The sequence below is a fragment of the Ursus americanus genome, chromosome 10, assembly GCF_024610735.1.
Source record: "Ursus americanus isolate L20-20 chromosome 10, mUrsAme1.1.p, whole genome shotgun sequence".
Lineage (NCBI taxonomy): Eukaryota > Metazoa > Chordata > Mammalia > Carnivora > Ursidae > Ursus > Ursus americanus.
Genome location: NC_142136.1, coordinates 14,420,579 through 14,447,377, shown reverse-complemented (window position 1 = coordinate 14,447,377; position 26,799 = coordinate 14,420,579). Strand labels below are relative to the sequence as shown.

At 38.3% G+C, this 26,799-nt stretch overlaps 1 protein-coding gene across 7 annotated transcripts in view; it reads right to left on the bottom strand.

The window, feature by feature from the left end:
• The window catches only part of UGGT2 (UDP-glucose glycoprotein glucosyltransferase 2), a 189,296-nt gene that overhangs the window by 157,555 nt on the left and 4,942 nt on the right, over positions 1-26,799 (bottom strand). For 6 of the 7 annotated variants that reach the window (XM_087865039.1, XM_087865040.1, XM_087865043.1 and 3 more), the window contains exons 2-4: positions 14,544-14,626; positions 6,361-6,491; positions 5,539-5,651 (exon numbers count right to left, since the gene is read on the bottom strand). In XM_087865039.1, the coding sequence (XP_087721165.1) occupies positions 5,539-5,651; positions 6,361-6,491; positions 14,544-14,626 (327 nt within the window). Of the gene's footprint in view, positions 1-5,538; positions 5,652-6,360; positions 6,492-12,500; positions 12,567-14,543; positions 14,627-26,799 lie in introns of those variants that run through there. The other variant, XM_087865044.1, reaches the window with a different exon arrangement.

Genomic DNA, 26,799 nt, shown 5'->3' with positions numbered 1-26,799 from the left:
TTTTGGAACTGGAGTGACATGTGTCACTTTCAGGTTTTATGTTTGTATTTGAGAAAAGCAGGCACAGAATGTTTCCACTGGGGACAGGGCTTTCTTTTTTGGCCCGTTTGTTGTCCCCAGGGAATATCTGCAGTGACAGCAAAGATCAGGTGGGTATAAACTCCCTTGCACAGCTTTTAAGGGCTAGCAGACTGACGTCAGACTACATCCCATCTGACATAGGACATACTAGCCCCCTGGGACTTATTCACAGTCAGTTGAATCTGGGACCCTGTAGGCATGGTTTGAGGCTAATCTTGCAGACAGATCTCATCCTGCTGCTCGGAGTCCTGTTGTAGCCTTAATTAAACGCTTTAGAAGACAAGAGAATGGCTGATGAGTAGCACAGTCACAAAAATTTGAGTACAGTCAAGATTTTGTCAGGCCCGGGATGGACTGTTGGGAGAGGCATTCTGCCATAGCTGTTGACGGTCTTTCGGGGTACATCAAGACTATGACAGGCCGTTCCTCGGGGTTTACAGCAAGAGACTTGGAGATGTGTGTTATGGTCTCCCTCGGGGACAAAGAGCAGGCTGCTGAGTGCTTGTTAGAAGTCATAAATTCCCCAAGCTCATGTCCTTCAGCTGTGATGCATTCCCAGCTGCTGTGCAGTGTTCCTGCGGGCCCGTTTCCACCCCTGGGGAATGAGGAGCTACAGGAATTGGCGCAAGCAGGCTCTTGCTCACGCTGCTTCTGACCCAAGAGCCTCCTGTCAGAATCCGGGAAACAGGCAAAGGCAAGCTTATTAGCTTGGAGGTAGGGCAGAATCAATTCCCCAGCCCGAGAGAAGCTATGTATAGCATTTAGGTGAATACAGTTTCCTTTTTGTGAACCTTAGGCCATAATCCTTGGTTTATAACCTATTGATATTTGTCCATAGTGGCTGTTTTTTTCTTTTTTAAGCAAATAACTTATGTATTTAATTTTTTCCCTTTACAAATGTTCCTTGTTCTTAAATTTTCTTCAGTTTTCATTTTCTTTCATGTTTTCCAGGTTAGATTTTTAGTCTTTCTTTAAAGAAATGACTGAGTAAAACAACAAACATGTTATTTTCTTCTTCTTTTGGTTGAGCTGAAACTTTTTTTTTTTTTAATCATAACACATTAGGGCATTGAAGTTGCTTTTCTTTTCTGTGTGGTATTCTCACCACCCCAATTTCAAAAAAAAAATATTCCTTAATAGTTTTATTTCCTTTTGGGGGGCAGGAGGAGCAAGTTATACTTATTTAGGATGACGAGGATTACTGTCACTTTCTCCCAAATACATAATCATATGTATTTACATATATGATATCTGTCAAGTTTTAGAGCAGATCCAGAGCACAGACCTTTGAACAGGAGGTAGAGAAGAGATAAATCATTCTACCTTTTTTTGGCTAGAAAGTTGTTGTGTCTCAAGTAGTGAGGTATTATGTTTGAGGTGGTAAGCAGCTTGACTTCACTCAGACTAAAAGAATGGGCCTAACACTGTGAGCATTTACAGAAATACTCAGACTGGCAGATGGGCAACCGCAATTTATTTTCACAGCGTACAGCCCCAAAGAGTGGTGCCTTTACTCTGCCAGTTGGTGGTCTTCCACGTGGCAGACCAGACGGGTAGGCCACAGGCAACAGTCCAAGAGTCAGTATAAATGTACCAAGTCTCACCAAGGGGTCAGAGACTAGTCAGGGATAGGAGTACTGCCTTGAATTCTGCTCACTGAACGCAGTGACCCCCTCTGCTTTTGGTGGACACAGCTGTGGCTGGACTGGACAGTAACAGCCGCCTAAAGATACCACCAGCTTTAACCTAGCTGAACACACCAGCAACGTAGCCCAGGCATTAAGGGAAACCACTGTGGACTGAGGGCCCCACTGAGCCAGAAACTTTACTGATTGGGACACGTGGTTTGTCCCAAAGGGTAGCTACCACTTTTCCATGTAAATCTCAGATCACACTAAGTCAAAACAACTACGCGCTTGAATATATCATTTTCACTTAACCAGAGCGACTTGTTGGGTCCCTCCATCTCGTTAATCATTGAATCCTATTTGACCTGTGCCCAAATGTAAAACATTAGGTGCTAGAGTCACAAGGCTTCCCTGGGTTAGGCCTTCAGTTTCAATAAGAGCGTAAGAGCCCCTAAGAGCTACTTTTGAAAAAGGAGTATACTTGGTGACCGAGTCAAGCAGGTGGCGCTGTTGTACTCGAAACTGCTTCTGGGTATTCCGCCGCCACTCAAACTGTAACTAAAGTTGGGATTTTAGCTCAACTTTCTCCTCCTGAGATTCTATGTTGTTCACCTGGGAACAGACGGTACATGTGGCAGTCTCCCTCGAGACTTCGTGAGCATTCACAGTATAGACAGACACAGTATCAGTGCCAAACATAATTCAATCGTGGAAGCCAAAATAATAAAACTTCATCGGATTGGTCTAGAGATCATTTTAAACCCTTGTCCATTGTGAACACCTTCCAAACTCCAGCAGTTGAGTTTGGGTGCCTCTTCCTGTAGGAACATAGGAATATACATCAAGAAGCTGGGACAGGGGCTACAGCAAGTTATCAGAAAACCGCTATCACCCAGCCAGGAGCAGAGAGTACAAAATGGCAGGGGGAAAGAGGAGAGCAGTAGGGAAAATTTTAAGTGTTGAGTTTTTGTTTTCCACTAACCATGTGGCCCTTGTCCTTCCTTTTCTGGAAAGCCATGTGTCTGTCAACATCTCCCCCTTGTTTCTAAAACTGTCAAGAACTGTAAAAGATCTAAGGTTTGACTTTACCCAACCTACAAAACATTTTTCATTCCTTGGTGGGGGCGGGGGGGGGGGGGGCAAAATATGGACCTAAATGGATACCACGCAAATAGTGGGTGTATGTTGTAAATGAGGGACACTGTCCTTGGGGGGAACCACTGCTTTATAGCAAGCAGTAAACAAGCGTGCTCTTCTTTCCAAAGGGAAAATCACCTCATTGCTCCAGGTTGCCTGCTACAAACACAACTCTGAGAAATGGCTCAGGTAAAGAGCAGTCAGGGTCTTCCACTCTCTATTCATCAGACCAAGGACATACAAGGCTCACAGGGCCCACTGCAGATGGCCTCTCCCAAAAGCTTGAAGTTAACCTCTTTTTAATCTTAATTTTATATTTAATACTTAAATATTCAAGAAAATTATAAAGTCAGGCATCAAAAATTAATACTTTCAAACGTTACCAAAATTATGTTTTAAAAATGCACTGGAAAAGAAAAAAATGCACAAGGGCTGACAATTTCACAGTCTATTAAAGCTACAAAGGGGAAAAAGAAAAGCTATAAAGGAATTGAAGATCTTGCCATTTGTGACAACATGGATGGACCTAGGGGGTGTCACGTTAAGTAAAATAAGACAGAGAAAGGCAAGTGTGATTTCACTTATATGTGGAATCTAAAAAACAAATGAATAAACAAAAAAACCAGAAACTGAAATACAGACAACAAACTGGTGGTTCCCAGAGTAGAGTGGGAGGGTGGGCAAAATAGGCAAAAGGGATTAAGGAGGTACAAACTTCTAGTTATAAAATAAGTCACAGAGATTAAAAAGTATAGCATAAGGAATAAAGCCAATAATACTGTATTAATGTTGCATAGTGACAGAGGATAAACATACTTATCATGGTGAGCGCTGTAAAAAGTACAGAATTGTTGAATTACTATGTTGTGCACTTGAAGCGAATATAATGTTTATCAACTATACTTAATAAAAACAAAACAAAAATTCAATGCAGACACCCCTAAAACATAGCAGGGGGTACTTTTCACAGAAACTTGATGGATCTAAAACACATAAAAGTATTAAAACACCTGGATCAAACTCCTGAGAAGTAAACTGCTATATTAAAAAAAAGAATTGATAATTTCTATAATATACATTTCTATGACATATATATGTGCAAGAACAGTATTTACAGAAATAACATGGTTGCCTAATTCACTGTATGAAGCTAAAATGACTGTTTTAAAAACATGGCAATTATAATTTAAATAGCTAATATCTATTAAAATAGAAGCATGAATCTTAAAACATAAGCAATCTTAATTTAAGAGAAATTAAGATACCCCACATCATTAAAAAATGCAAAGATGGTACCATATTTTAATAGAGAGTACAATACACAGTATGTCCAATGAGAAAAACTATGTATTCACAATAAAATAATTGATGTTATTTCTGATTTTAAAGACCTAAAATTACAAAACTAACATTTTAAAAGGTATGAAAAAAGAAAAGAAGGTATGAACAGAAGACATACCATGTCATCTGTTGAGAGATTCATTATAATAAAGATTTAAATTGTTCTTAAATTAACCAACAGATTTAATGTAATTCTAATTAAAATCCTACCGAGGCTTTTTAGGAAGGGAATTTGGCAGGAGAAAAAGGACTCTAATGTTAATTTGAAAGCATCAATAACCACAAAAAGCCAAAAAAAATTTGGAGGAAATAAAGTAGCAATGAAATTGTACGGTCAGATATCAGAATATCTTATAAAATAAATACTAAAACAGCATGGCACTGCCACAAGAAACAGTTAATGTACAGGACAGCTATGAAATTGAGCATAACATAAACATCATAAATATAATGAATATATAATCGACTAGTCACCTGAAGGGGAAAAAGATCTGACTGGATCCTTACCTTTGATAACAGTAATTTACATGGATTAAAAGTTTAAAGTAAAATGAAAGGAAAAACTTTAGGAAAGCTACTGGAAAATAATAGTTAAAATCTCTCAGGTTTGGAAAAAAGTATAAAAACACACACATAAAAGAAAATTTGGGCTACATAAAATTAAAGAGGCTTCTGTATATTAAAATTAATATAAAATGCAAGAAAATATTTTAAAAGGTTTACAACAAAAAAAGAGAAGTATTGATATGAATTACTAAACATATATTACTATTTAATAAAGAACTCTTTCAAAATTAGAGAAGCTTTAACACTTTTTAAAGTATAAATAAATCAGACAGTAAAACATATATTGGTACTAAAAAAGTAATGATTTCCTTCTGATTACCCATATCCATTTGTATTAAATACCTGGAAGAAGTAAAAATGTTTTTAATAATACATTATAACAAAGCAACTCTATACTCTGTATTATTGTTTGTATTAATTTTCTTATTGCCAAGTTATTCATTCAGTTTATATTTAAAGAGATAGAGTCCAAATAAAACCAGTTTTGCGTGTTTATTTGAAAAAACAATCTATGATTATATAAGACATATTTAATGTATTTTATGGTATTTTGGTATAATTTATATTCTAAAATCAAAAGTTAATGAGACAAAATATTGAAAATACTCATACATTTTAGAAAAGGACTTGAACTACCAACTCAGATTCAGTTTTTCAATACAGGGTATATTCCTTAATAAGCAATATTTTCATTATTAAAAATTTTTATTCTAAGAAATTTCTATTTCAACCCTCATCTCTTTTCATAAACCACGTCTTTCATTATAGGCTATCATGAACTTACCTTGAAGTAGCCTTCTTCAGCAGCTTTTTAAGCTCATTAATTTTACAGGTGTGTTTTCTATGGATAACCACAAATGCATCACAGCCATCTGGCGGGGGCTCATCAGCTGCAATCTAAGATTTCAAAGATTATATTTAGCCATAGTAGTTGATAATTACAATATGATCTTTAAAACTCATATATTCCTTTGATTAAAATAACTCATCAACTACTATTAAGTTATTGCTCTAATTAAAGTAAAAAATATCTAGGCAGGCAGAATCAAATACTTTAACAAAATCAACTTTATAGTAGGAACATGCTTCAAAGTCACTGAAAAATGCCATCAAAAAAAAATGCCATCAAATTAAAATTTTCATTACAGTTAATTTCAATAATCATTTGTCCTCATAATTTCCTTATTCTAAATAACTATAAAATTATATAATGTATTCTATTATAATCAATTAACAATGATAATACAATCAATGACAGGCTATGGAAGCAGGTATTATTAAGTCTATAGATTTTTTTCTCCCCAAAGATTTTATTATTTGTCAGAGAGAGAGAGTGCAAGAGAGCATGTGCACAAGCAGGGGGAGCAGCAGGCAGAGGGAGAAGCAGGCTCCCTGCTGAGCAAAGAGCCCGATGTGGGACTTGATCCCAGGACTCGACCCAGTACTGGGGATCATGACCTAAGCACCCCTGGGCAGACGTTTAACTGACTGAGCCACCCAGGTGACCCTTCTGTAGATTCTTTTGAACCAAAGATATTCACGTTAAGATTTATGCATATTACCAGCATGTTTCTTTATCAGCTATAGTTTGGGTACTTTTACATACCTGTTGAAACATCTGAATAGTTGGTGAGTATGCCCTTATAGAGAAAGCAAACTTTAAGAGATTGATATGTAAATTGTCTAAGAATTGTCCAGCTTTCTTCAGGATTAAGTTGTAGTAAGAATAAGATGATTCTATAAAAAAAATTCAAGAGAAAAGGATGTTATTTTCATTTTTAACACATCGGCACATCCCTACTGTAAAGCTAACTTAATATCATTAAATCCTGGTTATCAAAGTTTGGTTATGGGCGGTGCTGGAGAAAAATGGAAGATCAAGATCTGGTTTACTAACTTCATTTGGATGTTCCAGTGAAGTACCATCAAGCAATGTGAGCCCAGGTGAAAATAATCCTGCCATTAAAATCTATTTGGAAGATGCCAGCATATCAGATTAATTCACTCCAAGGCTGTGGGGTTATAATACAAGGATAAGATGCAGGCCCTACCTATGATTTAAGAGGAGACTAAGAACAGCACAAAAAAATTAAATATGACTTAATAAATTTTAAATGACATGTATAAATAAATTCTACTCAGATTGAGTACGCATAGCCAAAAGCAATTAGTGTGTCCAGAATGCTTTAGAAGACAGAATTTGAAGCAGACCTTAAAGAATAAGAGAAATGTCTTTTTGTATACAACAAATAACCTGAACTGCTGTTTCCCTCCTCTAAACCCATCTGCAAAGATCCCAAACACCATAAAGAGAAGGATGAATCCCAGAGGGTAAGAACTCTTGGACACCCCTGGGCAGATGTAGATCATCCGGTTGAAAGAGGGCCAAGAGCTGAAGGGGGCCCGGTGACACTCATGGGGTAAGCAGGGAAAGAACCATCTATTTTTGCCCTTTCCTTTTCTCTATACCGCCTGGGATGTAATTATCGTCTGCACTGTTGCCCCTGTGTCAGCCAGAGGTGATAAGGTAACAGCACCGCAGCTCTGGAGCAGCTGGGATAGGCCCCCCATAAGCTGCCCCCTGGACATTCCCTGGTCATTTCCTCTCCCTTTGCTCCCTGGTACTAAGTTATCAATTGACAGAAGAAACTTCATTAAAAGAGCAGAGCTAGGGTAGACTCATCTGTACTCACAGATCACAGTTCCTGGATGTGTAACCACAGACACCATCCTGGGGGGCGGTGGGGTAGAAAGGGTGCTGCGTGGAAAGAGAAACTCTGGGGGTTGTGAGGGAGACTGGACTGCTTATTGATTGCTACAGTGTCTACTCTTTGTTCAAAAGGTGCTGGGCTCTTGACCCTTGGCTCCTCTCCTTACTACAACCCATTCAGGTGTCACCCGGCCCTCTACGGTGCCCTGTGGGAATCAGAGCGCAGGAAACCAGCACAAATATGTAGGTATGGTGGGTGCTGCTTTTTCTTTGAGTAATAAAGTCCTTTGTCTCTCACCCAGGGGTTTCAGGTCTTCTGTCAGCATCCATGAAACTAATCTGTTAGCTTGGAAATGGTAAAATCTCAGATCCTTCACAGTACTTGACAGATCTGACAACAGAGCTGGAATGCTGACACACAGAGTTCTGGAGGAGAAAAGACCCAGCCTCATGGGTCAACCGATAGAATTTAAAGGAAGTTCTTGTAAATTGATAGTGAACATACTTATAAAATTATATGGTCAATCAGGCAATAAATAGTCCTCCACTTTGTTGCCTATTATTGAAAAGAAAATAAGGAAGAAGTTACAGATCAAGAACTGGGCAGTAGATTCGAAGGCATTTACCCAAATGAGGTCTTAGTTGTTAACTCTAATCCATGCAAGGGGACTTCCCCACCAGTGGTTCTGTCAGCATCCAGTCCAACCCACCGTGCAACTACAAAGGCCTATCTTGGGTTAGGATAACATTTGACCTTCTTCAGACAAGAGCTACAGACATGCATACCTACACAAAGTGAAAAAGGAAGGAAATCCGTTACTATGGACAGAAGGCCAGAAGATCATTAGAACTTTGGCTTGCCAGACAGAGGAGAGTACATAATGCAGAATTACAACCAACTTATGATTCAACAATTCCTACAGTCTAGCACGCCAACCTTAGATCCTTTCAAACAGGACAGTAAAAAGCCTCAAAAGTTACTGTAATGGGTCGTGGCTGAGAAGAGAGAGCTGTGAGCCACTCAGGGGATTTCCCTTGGTCAGTTAGAAAGTCTTTCAGCTCTGATCCAGGACTCCCATGTCTCATGTCTGATCCTTGAAAATGTGGAAAGCTAAGTTTTTAGCTTGTAAGTATGATAAAAAACCTCAGCCCCCTTACAGTTCTTGACAAAAAGCTCAAGAATGAGAGAAAAAACAGAGGGATATGCAAACCATTCTGAAAGAACTAAGGAAAGAACAAGAAAGAATACCAGGAAATAAAGACTAGAAGTAACACAAAAGTAAAAAGAATCAGGAAAAACAGAAATAGAGAATATGCAGGGAAAGCGTGAAGAAAGTGAAACAGAAATAAAAGGAATAGGAGAAGCGGAAAAAAATATTTAAGTGTAAATGACAGATCCAGAAGTCCAGCAAAGGAGATCTACGATAAGTATATTCGTGTCCCTAATGCAGAAAATCAAAGGAAGAGAAGAGAATGAACAGAGAACTCTCCAGAATTAAAAGGAACAGTGAGTCCACATATCTAGGAATGAAAACTCAGTATGTTTAGGACTGCAACATTTTCTAGTAAAACTATGGGACCCTAAGCTTAAAAATCTGAAGTATAAAATTCATGCATACACAGTCCTGTATGTGAGGAACTCAAGGCCATTATTCCTAGGAGTTATTCATAAGGCATCAACTAGGGAGCAAGCTTTACCTAACCAAGAAATAATTGGAGGAACTGTAGCATAAAGTTTGACGGTGAGCTCTGAATATACTTAACTGTAGAAACAAGACTAAATGAAGGAGTTGAGATTTACAACAGACTATGTAAATGCTGCACGCTCCAGTGATGCAGAAAAGCATACCACCAACCAAACTGTGACAAAGGGGAACTTAAGTGGGAAGTAAAGTAAGCTGGGTGATTCCCCATAAATGTTAGCTGGGAATAGAGGAATATCACTGAAGCCAACAAAGCAAGCAGTGGAAGCTTATGTATACTTACGAATACAAAAATGAACACGAAGAATAGTGGGGACCAAAATCAGACATTGGTGAGGGGAAGACAGGATCATTAGCCATCTCATTACTGCTTGTAGGGACCAAGAGACAATACCCAAGGAGAGAGGAGGCTAACAGCTCTGGGCCTTCACACGCCACTCCTCCGGCATGACATGCAGAAGGGGAAGCCGTGCATGTCCAGCCAACACCTATTCAGCAAACCTCCGCTTAAGTGTCATTTGTTTTGGAGAGAGATTTCCCTGACCTCCCAGTCCAGATCCTGTTACACTCTCTGACAGGCCTATACTATCTCTAGATCAAGTCTCAAAACCGTAATGAAAAATTACTTGTAAATTTTTTATGCTGTCCCTCCCATTAGGCTATAAGCTGTGAAGGCAGAAATCTTTTCTAGGCTTTCAATCGTGTCTTTCTGCTCCTGGCACACAAAATCGGTCTTCAATCCATTTCTGGAATTAATGTTTAAGAAATGAATAGGTCTCTTCCTTCTAGGCCGGAAGACGTTCCTAATGTAGTACTTTTAAAGAGTTATATAGAATAGGTGTGTGCTCATTCACTCCTACTTCTTAAACTATAGGCAGTTTCTCAGTAAGTTATGGTGAGTTTCCCTCAAGAATAAAAAAATAATGTACGTAAGACTCACCTTCAACAGTAAAAGTAGCACAGATCAGAAAAGAGCTATTACCTTAAAAACTGATCTTAAAAAAGATGTAATAGCTACAGGGCCAACAAAAAATATAGCCAAAATGAATGTAATAGCATAACTAAGACTGTATCAGTCAAACAGGGATCAGACATCCATGAAAACAGAGTCAACAGAAACAAATGTGAGTCGCGCCTGACAACAGACATTAAATTTTGTCACCGGTCACTGTTAAGGTCTCTAATGTAGAGATGGATGTAGGGTTCAGGGGTTTAGGTTCTATAATTTAGGCTAAACTTGCAAAGATCACCTCAATCACAAGATGGATGCACCAGACTACTTGAACTGATGTTTTAAAATAACTCAATTCAGGGGCACTTGGGTGGCTCAGTCAGTTAAACATCCAACTCTTGATTTTGGCTCAGATCATGATCTGCGGCTCAGGAGACTGAGCCCCACATCAGGCTCTGCACTGGATGTGGAATCTGCTTGGGATTCTATCTCTCCCTTTCCTCCCCGTTCACTCGAGTTCTCTATAAATAAATTAAAAATAAAATAAAACTCAATCCAGGCTCACCAACTAAACTACTAATAAGAACTTTGCCCTTTCAATAACCTTCCTCTTTCTTCAGCCTCATGGTTTACTTGATTTTTGCGTGCTCGAGTTTAATATACATAAATCACGCTCACCTTCATGGGGGAAAAAAGCACCAGCCTCCACAGTCTGCTACTGACTCATCTTACTTGCTTCACAATCTTTTTTTTCTTCTTCAGGTGTAGAATTTAGTGATTCAACACTTACATACAATACCCGGTGCTCATCACAAATCACCCATTTAACCCATCCCTCCACCAACCTCCCCCCTGGTAACCATCAGTGTGTTCTCTACAGTTAAGAGTCGGCTTCTTGGTTTTCCTCCCTAGCCCCCCAACCCATGTTCCTTTTTTCCTTAAATTCCACACATGAGTGAAATCATATGGTATTTGTCTTTCTTGGACTTGTTTCACTTCACTCCATTTCAGGTCACTGAAGATGTCAAGATTTCATTCTATTTTACAGCTGAGCAATATTCGTGTGTATGTGTACACACCACACCACTTCTTTATCCATTATCAGTTGATAGACATTTGGGCTTTTTCCATAATTTGGTTATTGTTGATAGTGCTGCTATAAACATAGGGATGCATGTATCCCTTTGAATTAGTATTTTTGTATTCTTTGGGTGAATACCCAGTAGTACAATTGCTGGGTCGTAGGGTAGCTCTATCTTTAACTTTTTGAGGAACCTCCATACTGTTTTCCAGAGTGGCTGCACCAGTTTGCACTCCCACCAACGGTGTAAGAGGGTTCCCCTTTCTCTGTATCCTCACCAACACCTGTGGTTTCTTGGGTCATTAATTTTAGCTTGGCGGTGACAACTCATCATAGTTTGGATTTGTATTTTCCTGATAATGAGGGATAATGAGCATCTTTGCATGCTTCACAGTCCATCTTCGAAGACTTAACAATACTCTTCTCTGCTTCCAACCTCGACTCATACCTCAATCTGCCATAGTTTTGATAACTATACCAATGAGATTGCTAAACACCAATTTTTCTGTTAAAACCTTAATATTCACATTTTTTGATCTGTCTATAGTATTTGGTAACATCCATCGTAAGTACTTACCACTCAATATTTCCTGGCTTCCATGACATCACACTTCCCAGGTTTTCACCTGCCTCTATGGGTACCTCCTTCTAGTCTCTATTGTGTGTTCTTCCTCTGGTTAGTTCTTAAACATTGGTGTTCTTCAGGGTTCTGCCATTGGGACCTATTTTCTTAGTGCTGATAACTCCCAAATCCTATCCCATGGCCTAGATTTTTACCACCTAAATCGCCCACTCATATATCAGCTTACGGGATATCTTCACTTGGATATTCAACAAGCATTTCAAATGTGACACATCCAAACTGCAATCATCCTTCTATCCAAACCCGGTTCTCAGTTATAAGTAACTGAGTTAGAAATGTCATAACATTTTCCAAAAATCTTTCCCTTAAAATATATAAGCAACTTTACTTGTGTAAAAACCATTAAAATATTCAAGGATTTTGAGAATGAGTTTCTTCTATGTGTAGCACATGGGGAAGTGAGACTCTGGAATTCAGTAAACCTTGGTTGACATTTCTAACTCACCACACAAAACTCATAGGTTAGCTAATATCATGCCACTTGAATCCTGAAGCATCAATAAATACATAACTCTGTAGCAGAACCATATGAAATGGTTGAAAAACCAGGCAATTCAATGTTTAAAAGGTCTTAATTTGCTGACACATGGTAGAAAGTGTTCTCACAAATGGCATGAAACTAGCACCTGAATTCAAAGTTAAATCTTCAATATTTACAACTTTTTTAGGCAAGTAGATCACCGGAATTATTCTTCAGTAAAGAGTATTTACAGGGTTTCATGGAGATTCAACAACCTAAAAAATTACAAGTAACTGAGGATTTAAAATGTTTCCTCTAGGATAATATCTTAAAGTAAATTCAGCAAATCTGACAGTCACTGACATATTTAACTCCTCATATACAGCATCCTCTCCTACACCTAACAGTATCAGTGATGATGCAGCATATGCAATTGACCCTTGCCACTATAAAGTATTTTAATAGAATTCTGTTTTCAGTGTTAGTAATTCTTATTTAATAGAATTTTAGGTTTAACCCTGAAATACCTCCTATATTATATGCTTGAAGTAAAGCTTACGTATTCCTAAGTTTATATTCCAACTTGTTAATAATCATCTGCCATCAGATTGTCCAGGCATGTCATTTTATTTAGGGAAAATACACAGACACATCTAAGCAACTAAAGTAAGAGTTCAAAATTTATAAGAGTAATTTCCAAGAATAGCACTGAATAAGACTATAAAGTATGTACTGAGAACCAAAGATTTGGGAAACTACATTTAGGATTTTAGGTGAAGGCCACAAAATTTTGTGGATTTTTTCCACTGTGAGAACCTTACATATTAACCTAGCCTATTTTTACCTCAAATACCAAAACTGAAATTATCAGGACGAATACAAAGCCAACCAACAAGTTTCCCATTGATTTGCCAGTCAACTTCTAAGTGGTCAAAATTCCTCTGCACAGCCTATTAAACGCTCTCTTCTGCTCTTCTTCCTTCCCTATACCTGGCTACTGCTGCTATCATCCACACTGAGCTCCAACACTCACCACTAGAAAGGCTCTCCTGCTCTCTCTGAAGTACTGACTAGGTGCCCTTTTTCATGTGCTTCCTTGTCATCATGGCCCATGAAGCTCTTATCACCTCATAGGAGAGTTTGCTCTTCCGCTGTCCCCTTCACAGTACTGTGGGGCCCGGGGAGCACAGATCACATTTATTCACCTTTGTATTCCCAGTATCTACAGTAGTGCACAGTATCTCTTGTGACTCAAAAAATGATAAATAATGAAGCTTTTCAGTAAAAGTTTTCTAAAAGAGAAAATTACTTGGTTTTTAAAATATTTGTTTAAAATATCATGAAAGGCATATCTGCTCTATTTTTTAACCTATCTCATGAAATCCTAAAATTGCTGAACTTCAAGGCCATTTGAGCCAAATGGAGTCCAGTAAGTGAATACTTAAAATAATCAAAACTGTTGTTTCTCTGACACTTACATTCAAGAACAAAATCAAACTGATCACCACAGTAAGTTGTCTCTAAACTAGTTAATCTCCATAGCAAGGAGTTTTCCCCGTGTCTATCTAAAGGCTAAAGAAATCCTCCTTGAGGGATTTCATGTTAAAATTTATTCTATTCTCTGTAGAAACACAAAAACAACCTTTTTTCATAATAATTAATAATTAACCTTTTAGCCTCTGCAGCTAAAACCTCATTTCAGTCTCTTTACTGATCTTCTCTCAGGAACACATTAATAAACACTTGTTCATTCTAAAGGTATATACATATATACAGATATGTAATACACACATACATATGAAAAGTAGGAATGACTAACTGCATCTTCTAGATAGTGAAATGAAAACACGTAGGTTACCTGATTTGTTAAGAGCAAGTATTTAAAAATCTCTTTAAAAGTATTTTGGGGGAAAAAAAAAATCAACACTACTAGATGCAAAACTAATACTATTTCAGATAAATCTAGGTAAAAAGCCGTAATTCAACAATTTCTAGTTCTTTTTGATATAATGCAATCTGCAAATACTGTTAATTATGTGAGAGTTCTTACAATAAAGTATTAAACCTTTCTTTTTTGGAAGTGGACGATTAGAATAATTTACATTAAAACATCTTTTCAAATTTAATATTCAGATTTACTAACCCAATTAAGCATTTACGCTTCACCCTTAACATTAAAAATAATCAATGTATGCACAAAGATACAAATTTTTTTAACTTATAATATGCACATCACCTACCTGTTTGCTTATAAATTGCTAATTCTTGTACAGTTTCCAAAAACTGCCAGAATTTTTCATTGCTTTCTTCTGCCATAAATCCACTATTAAAATAAAAATAATCAGTTAATAGACAGAAATGAAAATTGAAATGAAACGAGAAACTACACCTTAGAACCAAATTATAACTTATGGTTAAAACAAAAACCTCCAAAAATTAAAGTGAATGATTTCCATTTACTATAATACAGAAAGAAAACAAACTGATGATTCTTACATGAGATATCATTCTCAACTTACAAGCATATTACTTGTGACTGGAAACAACTGTATGAGAAATTACTCCTGTCTTTTCCTCATTATTAGCTATAACTAAAACCTGGATAATTTATTTTATTTCTCCAAGTGATATACCACTGAGAAGTATAATTTTTTAAGTATGTTTTAATTCCAGTATAGTTAACCCACAGTGTTATATTAGTTTCAGGTGTACAATACAGTGATTCAATTCCATACAACATCCAGGGCTCATCATAATGAGTGCCCTCCTTAATCCCCATCACTTAGTTCACCCATTCCCCACCCATCTTCCCTCTGGTAACCACCAGTTCGTTCTCTATAGTTAAGAGTCTGTTTCTTGGTTTGTGTCTTTTTCCCTTTGCTCATTTGTTTTGTTTCTTAAATTCCACATGAGTGAAATCATACGGTATTTGTCTTTCTCTAACTTATTTCACTTAGCATGATACTCTCTAGCTCCATCTATGTTATTTCAAATTACTGAGAAGTATAATTTAACAGTAATGGAGTGTTGTATAAAGGTAAAAAAACAAACAAAAAAACCAAAAAAACACTGCTTATGTTTCACAAACAAAAACTGGTTTTATAAATACTTTTTAAAAATAATATTATTGGGGTGCCTGGGTGGGTAGCTCAGTTGTTTGGGTGACCGACTCTTGATTTTCGCTTAGGTCATGATCTCAGAGTCCTGGGATGAAGCCCCACACTGGGCTCTGTCCTGGGCGTGGTGGAGCCTGCTTGGGGTTTTCTCTCTCCCCCTATCCCCCTGCCCCCCCCAACTCTCGCATACACTTTCTCAAAAAATAATATTTTTATTTAGCTACATTTCTTTATTATAGACAATTTTTATTATTTAAAACAGAAAATACCTTAACGAAAAAGTTAATAGGAAGCTGGTGTATCAAATTAGGTCTTTGGCCTTGAAGCCCACACCCTTTGATTTTTCCACGGAGCATAGGTCAGAAAAAATGACCAAAGCCATTTAAAACCTTTGGAAATAATGAGGGGAAAATTAAAAAATAAAACCTTTGGAAATAGTGAATTAAGTGAGAGGCTATTCAGTCCTGTACAAAACAAAGCACAAGACACCCAAAGGCAAGTAGATTCAACTATTTAAACTAGAAAAGAAATAGCCATCTAACAGATGGTACAGATTTGTTATCACCCATCTTATCTTCCTCTCTAGGCTTGGTAAATTTAAACCAATGCTTAATATATATGGCAGGTATGAGGACATGCAAGATACATGTAAAGCAATTCTTGTGAGTCTGGTCACTGAAGAAGAAAAGGAGGGGAGAAAAACCGATTAGTTTATCCACATAAACATGACAGCACAGGAACTGAAAGTAATGCATAAACAACTCTTGCAATTAATGGTGTCCAACTCAGTGGCATTAAAAAAAAAAAAGCTAAAAGAAAAGGAAACAATGGGTTTTTGTACCATCCTTGACCTTTACAGGTCACATCCTGTTTATCCCATTGTTTTCTCTTCTTTCAAGTTAGTTAGGTATGAAGTGTTGCTCCATGCTTTGCTGACTTGACCAGAACTACAGACAGGCTCATGTACCGTGCAACCACAGGCAAAACTTGGGTATGCGAGAATTTACACATTTAAGTACGATCGTTCAAGTGTTCACCTTGAGAACGTATTCCTGCACACTTATTCCCTCAATATACCACTGCTCTCAGCACTTTTGGAACTCTTCTGGAATTCACTTTCAGGGGCAATTTGCCAGTAACTCAATTTTAAAAAAGGAAATATCCTTGAGAGATCATTTACATCAGTTCCTCACTTCAAGTTTAAAAAGGTAAAAAAAGACCCAAAAAACTGGCATTTCCAATTTGTTCACTTGTTTTAAACAACATTTAGCTCCAAATAACAGTGTTTCCCAAAAAAGTTCTACCACAAAGTAAAAAAGTGATTTGCATAGAGCATAGGTTTATATGTATGAAAGAGCATGACAATAGCTAGAAGTGAAATTCCAAAAAATATTTTCGTCAAGAGCAACACCAGGGGAATAAAATGCCGTTTCAATGTAGAAGTTACGTGTTACAGGGCGCCTGGGTGGCACAGCGGTTAAGCGTCTGCCTGCGGCTCAGGGCGTGGTTCCAGCATTATGGGATCGAGCCCCACGTCAGGCTCCTCCGCTATGAGCCTGCTTCTTCCTCTCCCACTCCCCCTGCTTATGTTCCCTCTCTTGCTGGCTGTCTCTATCTCTGTTGAATAAATAAATAAAATCTTTAAAAAAAAAAAAAGAAGTTACGTGTTACAAAAGTTAGCCTCATCAGTCTATAATCATCCCTAACAAGTACAAAATTATAAATTTCTTTAGATAGGGGACATACCTCGTTCATCTTTGCTCCCTACGCAGTGCCCATCATAGGGCCATGCTCAAAACAGACACTCAAATTTCTAGGCTGAATTGAAAGATTCTATAAATAGAGAAAAAGACAGAGACAGGAGAGACAGAAATTCCCAAGAATGCTCTTGAAAAATGGAGTACTCCAAACAGAAAGCTATCACTTCTCTGAAGTTTCTATCTCCTAAGCTCCTTCAATCTACCCAATGCTCTCAAGTCTTCCTTTTCCACACTTATTCCCTTCAACCTCTTTGACTTTCCTAGAATTTTTATTACAAGAATCATTAAAAACTGGAACATGAGCAGAATAATGAAGTCTAGAAAAACAAAAACACAAAATGCAACAGTTAAACAAACTACCAGCTTCCAGCCTGCTACACTGTCAAAAAGAAGAGATCGGGTTCAAAAGGATAAAGTCAGGACCGCTAGATAAAAGCTGTAGTGGAAAAGACTTTAGTTGATATAACAAAGGACTTGCTGACAATTTATATTTGTTCACAACAGAACAGGAAAGTGCATGAGGGAACATTAAGCATCCCATCTGGATTATACCGCCAGGACACCAGTTTCCACAGGTCAGGTACATTGTAGATGTAACTGTGATGGTGGTCTGAAGACACTACCTAATATAAGGTCCCTTCCATTGAATCAACATTACTGCGCACCTACTTCTTTTGTACTGAGCCTTGGGAAAACAAGTATGAATAAGAAATACTCTTGGGACCCCTGGTTGGCTTAGTCGGTTGGGCATCTGACTCTTGATTTCAGCTCAGGTCATGATCTCAGGGTTGTGAGATTGAGACCCTTGTCAGGCTCCACATGCAGAGAGGAGTCTGCTTGAGAGTCTCTCTCCCTCTCCTTCTGCCCCTCCCACTTGTGCTCTCTCTCTCAAATAAATCTTTAAAAAAGAAATAATCGTGTTGCTTCTACTCAGCAAATACTATTTACTAATACTTACCAAGCTCCTATGTTTGTGCACTGTGCCTTGGCAAAATAAAGAAATAATCTTATCCCTTGAAGCGCACATTTTAGCAGCAGAGATGAGCATACATACCTTGCAATAAGAATTATTACAGAAGTACTGAGCAAATGTTATGAGAACATACTAGAAACACATTAGTTTTAAGAGGGGATAAGATCAGCCAAAGAGAAAGTAATACGGTAGGATCATAAATAAGGTATCAATGAAAAAGACTATAGTAGAGTATTATATTACCTTCCTAAGGCTACTATATCAAATTACTACAAACGTAATGGCTTAAAATGAGTGAAATTTATTCTCACAGTTCTAGAAGCCAAAAGTCTAAATTCCTGGTGTCAGGGTTAACACAAGTTCCAGAAGTCAGGATCTAGATTTATCTTTTTTGGCGGGCCACCATTTAAGCCACTACAGTCCACCCTGGGCTCCCCAGAATCCATATCTGTTCCACATACAAAACACGTATGCCCTATCCCAACAACCCCCAGTGTAATCACAATCCATTGGAGCATTGTCTCTAAGCCAAAAGCTCATGTAAATATCACCAAAAGTCTCACATCTCATCATGCAAATCATTTAAACCAGGTGTGAGTGAGACACTGGGCATGTTCCATCCTGGAGCAAAATTCTTCTCCATATGTGGATCTGTGAACTAGAAAACAAGTTCTCTGCTTCCAAAATGCAGTGTTGAGATAGGCAATCCAAATTCCAAAAATAGACATTCCGATTCCAAAAGGGAGAAATCAGAAAGAATAAAGGAGTTACCAGTCCCATACAAATTCGAAATACAGCAGGACAATTCTATTAGGTTCTGAGCCCTGAGCATAATCCTCAGTGGCTTACTGCTCTACTCGCTGTGCTGCCTGCCATGGTTCTGCCCTCAGTCTTATTATTCCTTTTTCATGAAGGGTAGCACATGTTTGCAGCCAAGTAGTGTATTAACCAATTTCCTGCCTATGGAATTTTGTAAGTCTGACAGTCTCATTTCATCCTGTCTCTGTCTCTTTTGGTATGAGCTAGCAATGTTTCTGCTGATACAACATAATCAAAATCCTTGTGGATCTCTTGTTATGTCTCACCAGGGTCATGCCATTACAGAAAAACCCTCCACAGATCCTTCCTGCATAAGCTCACCTCTATTCCTGGCTTCTGCTGAGATAGTTGAGTGGATCCATGAGTCAGATGCCAAACTACACAAAAAAAGACTGTCCAGCCATATATTTGGTCTTCTTCCAAGAGCATGCATTCCCAACACTGAGCTTCCTCATTTCAACATTCTTTGCGATCTGGACAGGTGGAGAAGCTCCCAAGTTATTAAATGCTGCCTTCCTTTTCCCTTAACAGCTCCTTCTTCAGTTTCTCTTCCCTCTTGTATTTTACCGTAAACAAGGAGAAACCAGGAGACACTTTTAATGCTTTGCTTGGATAGCTCCTTAGTTAGCTATCCAAGTTCATCACTTACAAGTTCTATTTTCCACACAACTATAGAATCCAATTCAGCCAGTTTTATTGCCACTATAGAACAAGGATCATCTTTGCTTCCAATAACAGGTCCCTCATTTCTTTCTGAACTCTTACCAGCGGTGTCTTTAATGTTCTTATTTCCACCAACATTCTACTCATGAGGATATAAGTATTTCCTATGACAGAAGCTTCATCCTGACCATGCTCCTTGCTTTCCTCTAAGTCCTTACTGAAATCACCTTCGATGTCCCTATTTCTGCCAATAGCCTCCTTAAGGTAATCTAGGCTTTTTACCATATTTCTCAAAACTCTACCAGCTTTTGCTTAACTTACCAGCTACTCCTACACTTTTAGCTATTTGTTACAGCAGCATTCCTCATTATCAAGACTGTATAGGTTTCCTAGGGCTACTGTAACAAATCACCAAAAACTCGGTAATCTAAAGCAACAGAAACTTATTGTTTCACAGTACTAGAGGCCAGAAGTCCAAATTCAAGGTAGTGGTGTGGCTATGCACCCTCCAAAGGCTCTAGGAGAGAATCTTTCCTTACCTCTTCAAGCTTCTGGAGGATACAAGTATTCCATGGCTTATGGCTACATCAATCCAATCTCTGCCTCTGTTCACATGGCCTTCTCTTCTAAGGACATTGGATTTAGCACCCAACCAGATCAAGATCCTTAATTACATCTGCAAAAATCCTTTTTCCAAATAAGGTAACATTCATGGGTTCCAGCAGTTAGGAAGGAAACATCTTTTGGGGAGCTGCCATTCTCCCACTACAAGTGATTAGGTTGGTACATCACATGGGGGCTAGATTGTGAAGGACTTTAAGGAGCATCCTACAAAAGTTCCAGTTCTAAGACTCAAGAGAAATACAAATCAGGACAATGCAACTATAAACCTAAGACTGGCAAAAGTTAGACTGATTTGGAATGGAGCTATAGGATCAGATCCATGCAAACTCTAGGAGAAACAGGGGAAGAGACAGAGGAAGAGGACACATGTTAGGCTAGAATACTTTATTCAATAAAACTACTTTATTACACCTGATATCATAAAATACAATGGATTATAATATACAACAAACAATTATGTACCAACAAATCCGACAACCTAAAAAGAAACTCCTAGAAACAACCTACCAAGACTGACTAACAGAAAATCTGAACCAATTATAATGAAGGAGATTGAGTCAGTAATCAAAAAACTCCCCCAAAACTAAAGTCCAGGACCAGATGGTTTCACTGGTGAATTCAACCAAACATTCAAAGAAGATGTAATACCGGTCTTTCTCAAATTCTTCCAAACACTTAAGGAGGAAGAAATGCTTCCAAACTCATTTTACAAAGCCAGCATTACTCTGATACCAAGACAAGGACACACACACACACACACACACACACACACACAGAAATTACAGGCCAATGTCCCTGATGACCACAGATGCAAAAATCCTCAACAAAATATTAACAAACTGAATTCAACAATACGTTAAAAGGATCACACACCATGATCAAGTGGGATTTATTCCAGAGATGCAAGGATGGTTCAACATTCACAAGTCAGTCTACATGATTTACCACATTAACAAAGTGAAAAATAAAAATCATATGATTACCTCAATAGATACAGAAAAATCATTAAACAAAAGTCAATGTCCATTTATAATAAAAACTCTCAACAAACTGGGCATAGAGGGAACAAACCTTAGCATAATAAAGGCCACATACGACAAGCCCATAGCTAATATTATACTCAACAGTGAAAAGTTCAAAATTTTTCCTCTAAGATCAGGAACAAGACAAGGATGCTCACTCTCACCACTTTTATTCAACACAGTACTTGAAATTCTAACAAGGGCAATTAGGAAAGAAAAAGAAAAAATATCCAAATTGTAAAGGAAAAAGTAAAATTGTCACTGTTTGAAGATGACATGATATTATACATAGAAAACCCTAAAACTACACCAAAAAACTATTAGAACTAATAAGTAGCAGGATACAAAACCAATATATGAAAATTTGTTGCATTTCTGATACCAAACTATAAGATAAATTTAAAAACAATCCCATTTACAGTTGCATCAAAAAAAATAAAATACCTAGGAATGAATTTAATCAAGGAGGTAAAAAAAGTCTATACACTGAAAACTATAAGACACTGATAAAGACACAAATAAATGGAAAGATATTCCATATTCATGGACTAAAAGAATATTGTTAAAGTGTCCATAGTACCCAAAGCAATCCACAGATTCAGGGCAACCCCTATCAAAATTCCAACGCTATTTTTCACAAAAATGGAACATCCACCAATGACCCTTAATATCCAAAGCAATCTTAAGAACAAAGCTATAGGCAATAGGCTTCCTGATTTCAAACTATATCACGATGTTAGAATAATCAAAACAGCATGGGACTGGCATAAAAATAGACACACTGATCAATGGTGCAGAATAGAGAGCCCAGAAATAAATTCATGTATATATGGTCAATTTATTTACAACAGAGGAGCCAAGAATATACAATGGAGAAAGGACAGTCTCTTCAATAAATGGTGTTGGGAAAACTGGACAGCCACATGTAAAAGAAACTTCACCCCAATACACCATACACAAAAACTTGAAATGAATTAAGATTTGAACATAAGACCTGAAACAACAAATTCCTTGAAGAAAACATAGGCAGTAGGCTTCTTGACATTGGTTTTGGCAATGGTTTTTTTGGATTTGACACCAAAAGCAAAGGCAAGAAAGCAAAAATAAAGAAGTGGTACTATAACTAAAATGCCTCTACATGGGGCAACTTGGGGGGCTCAGTCGGTTGAGCATCTGACTTTAGCTCAGGTCATGATCCAGTGTCCTGGGATGGAGCCCTGTATCAGGCTCCTTACTCAGTGGGAAGTCTGCTTCTCCCTCTCCCCCTCCCCTTGCTCATGCTCACTCTCAAATCTTTAAAAAAAAATGCCTCTGCACAGCAAAGGAAGTCATCAACAAAATGAAATAGCAACTTACCAAATAGGAAAAATATTTGTAAATCATACATCTGATAAGGGATTAATATTGATAATACAGAAAGAACTCACACAACTCAATAGCAAAAAACCCCACTCCATTTAAAAAAATGGGAAAAAGCTCTGAATAGACATTTTTCAAAAGACATACAGATGGCCAACAGGTACAAGAAAGCGCTCTATATCACTAATCACCAAGGAAATGCAAATCAAAACCATGAAATACCAGCTCATACTTGTTAGAATACCTACTATCAAAAAGAGACAGCAAGTATTGATGAAGGTTTGGAGGAAAGGGAACACTTGTGTACTGTTGGTGGCAATGTAAATTGGTGCAGCCGCTATGAAAAATGGTATGAATGCTCCTAATAAAATTTAAGAACTACCATATAATCAAGCAATTCCACTTCTGGGTATATATTCAGGAAAAAAATGAAAACAACTGGAAAAGATATATACATCTCATGTTCACTGCAGCATTGTTTACAATAGCCAAAACGTGGAAACAGTCTAAGTGTCCATCAATAGATGAATGGATAAAGAAAATGTGGCATATGTACACAACAGATTATTCAGCCATAAAAAAGGAAACCATATGATCTCACCTATATGTGGAATCTTAAAAAAAAAAAAAAAAGGGCTCATTTACAGAGAACAAACTGGTGGTTGCGGAGAGGCAGGCATCGGATGGGTGAAATAGGTGGAGGTGGTCAAAAAGTATGTGAAAATTAATAAAGGGAAACCTCACTAATGTGGGAGGGGGATACTAGAAGCAGCTAGAAGGGGGAGCTGTACCACTCAATGTCAATTACAGAAAAAACTGTCAATTACAGACACCTAAGAGAATAATCTTCAACAGGAAAGAATCATCAATCACAGGGCCCAACAGGGAAAGAGGTACCTTGCATCTCCTACAAGAAACTGGCTACCTCTGCAACTCCGCCAATGAGAAACCATCATCACCCCGAACTCCTGCTTTTCTCCAACAGACTTTCCTTAAACAAACAAACCCTTCCAATTCCCTCTTTATATAAAATAACATTCATCTCCTTTGTTTGCCTTGCCATAGGTTTTGCCATAGTTTGTTTGTCCCTAATTGCAATTCTGTTATTCCTGAGGAAACCCATTTTTGTTGGTAAAATAACTGTTTTAAGATTAACATTATTTGGTGATCACAGGTAGGATCCAGAGACGACCCCCAACAATCCGAGGCTGGTGAGCAAATAGTGCCTGTACCCAGAGAGCCAACTGGGTTCACAGTTTTCTTGCCCACCTTGGAGTTTGGGGGTAAGTTTTCTCCTGGATTGCTAGCCACGCTCTCTTTGTGTTTGAGCTCTCCAAGCTTTTATTCGGGATTTTAAGGCCTTGTTCTTTCTGAGAGTACTCACTTAGCCTTGATCTGACTCCTTTTCAGAACCGAACTGGTTCTGTTGGAACTGTAGCTTGTTTTGGCCTTTGGTCCAATTTGTTTTTGGAATTAGACTGCTCCTGTTGGACCTACACTAGTTTTTAGTACGATTCCTTTTTGGAATCAAACTGTTCCCGTTAGAACTGTGCTAGCCTTTGGTTGGTCCAACTCCTTTTTGGAACCAGACTGTTCATTGGAACTGTGGAAGTCTTTGATCTGACTCCTTCTTGAAACTGAACCATTCCTACTGGAACTATGCTGGCCTTTAGTTGGATTGCTTCTGGAACAGGCTTTTCCTGTTGAAACTATGCCGTTTAGGAATTATTTTTCTCCCTTAGAAAAAAGCCTCTACAAAATGGGATCCCAGGTATCAAAATGCTTTGAGCCCCCCCACTCTTGCTTTTGGGACCCCAGTTGTTTTGTGTTTAAAAACTACAGTCCCTCCTCATCCACATTTCTAAATAAATGCACCAACTTAACCAAAAGTAATTTAGAACAGCAATGGCCATTATTTGATCTCCCCAACACTTTTCTCAAAGCAGCCATGGCTCTAAAATTGTCAAAGCTGCATGGGATGTCTATTTTGATTGGTATTTTGAAGCTTCCAAAGGTTATCAGAAATCTAAAATTGCCTCTCTGCAAAATACGATTTCTAGATTAGCGGAGGTAAACAATTACAGAAGTCATAAAAGTTTCTGAGGTCTCTCTTTTCCCCCTGCCGTCTTGTCTCAGGATGCGCGGCAGCACCTGGAGCTCAGACCCCACCTCCAGCGCCATCACCCTCCTGCCCTTCTGTACTGCCTGCACCTCCTCTATACCCTCAGTTTCCCTCTTCTAATTCTCTCGCTGAAATTATCTTTCTCCCTCAACTTCCCACTCCTTTCTTTCCTGAACCCATTAAAACCTTCCCTGTTAAAGTTTTAAGTCTCTTGAGGATCTAAATAAACCCCAAATTCATTATGTTCCCTGGACTAAGGCTGAATCGTGAGCCATAGTCAAAGAGTTTCCTAAAGTGACTGAGGACCTCGACAGATTTGCCAAAGAACTTAGCATAGTTGTTCAAACTTACAACCCGGTTTCTCAGATTTATATCAATTTGTCTACATGCTTGTTGGTGAGGGCCAGGTCAAACACTGGATAAAACTAGTCCAGCGAAGATCCTGCAAGGGATTTAGAGAAACACACACCTAATTTCTGGCAAGAGGCTGAAACTCTTGCTGGAAATCTCCACTAAGTACAGTAGCTTTTCCTAAGCCTGTTGATTGGAACGAAACTCAGGCCGGCACACAGAAGCCTGGTGAACCCATTCATGACTATTACAATCAACTCCAAATTGTCTTTAAATTCTAATATTCCTTTAGATGCTGAAGCCACCTAGGTAGCATTTAACTCTATACTTATTAAGGGGTTCTCATTTAGAGAAAAGGACCAGGGTTGAATGGGAAACTATGTTCACTCCAGATTTAGTCAATTTGGCAGACTAGCTTGCTCACATCCTACATGTGTCACCCCCCCTCAAAAAAAAAAGACCGATACAATTCTTAAAATTCTTCATTTTCACCTCTGGCAAATGAAGGCCCCTGAACAAAAACAAAAACCTACTAGTTTGTACTATTTGCAAAGAGCCAGGACATTGGGGAAAAAACTGTTACCAGCCTAGGAGCTCCTGACACCTTCAGCCCCCTAGCCAAATGTCCAGGGTCCTAATGCCCAAGAACAGGGCTCCAAGGAGCTACAGAGGCTCTTCCCAGTCTTCCCTCTTGATCGATTCAGAGAAACCACTCTCCAGATTGGGAATGAATTTCTCTGTCCTTATTGACACCAGAGCTACATTCTTGGTGCTCAAGCTCCCTGCTACGAAGCAGTCCCTGCTCTGGAGTACTAAAGTGGAGGGTCTCCAATAAACTCAACAGGTTCCTATCTCTGAACCTACTCCCTTTCGTCTAAGCCCTCTGATACACATGCCTTTCTCCTTAGTTCCTCTGCCACTCATCATTTATTGGGCTGAGAGTTCTTAGAAAAATACACCAGAATTCCTTTCTTCCAAAAGCGGAAATAATTCTAGAATTTGACCATAGTAATCAAACTTTTCTTTTTTTATTTTCTTTTTATTTGCTCTGACTCTGACAGCACTACAGCTGAGTCTGAGAACACTGTCCATTTGCCTATTGGGTCCATCCTCTATGGACAAGATCTTTAGCTGGTATTGGCAGAATCCACAGTGTACCTCCCGTTAAGACTCAAATAGATTCCTCAAAACCTCTCCCTAGCGTTAATGAATACCCTATAAATAAAGAAGCCTTTCAAGGAAACAAGCCCATGATAGAAGGTTACAAAGCTCAAGGCCTCATTATCCCTATAATATGCCTATTGTACCTATGAGGAAATCCAATGGCCAAGGATGGAAGTTTGTCCAGGACCTCTGAGCAATAAATGACATTGTTATCCCTCAGGACCCTGCTGTTCCTAACCCACACACTGACATCCATTCCCACTGGAGGCAAATTTTTCACTGTAATTGATCTATACAATGCATTCTTTAATATTCCCGTTGATAGGGAGAGCCAGTATCTTTTTGCTCTCACTTAGGAAAAATGGAAATACACCTGGATAGTAATGCCCCACAGTTTCACAGAGTCCTTTTCACAAACCTTAGAAGCTGATTTGGATGTTAAGTTTTTTATAGGCTCTACCTGGTTACAATACCTAGATGATCTGCTTCTCTGTTCTCCTTCTCAAACCTCTTCATAGAAGAC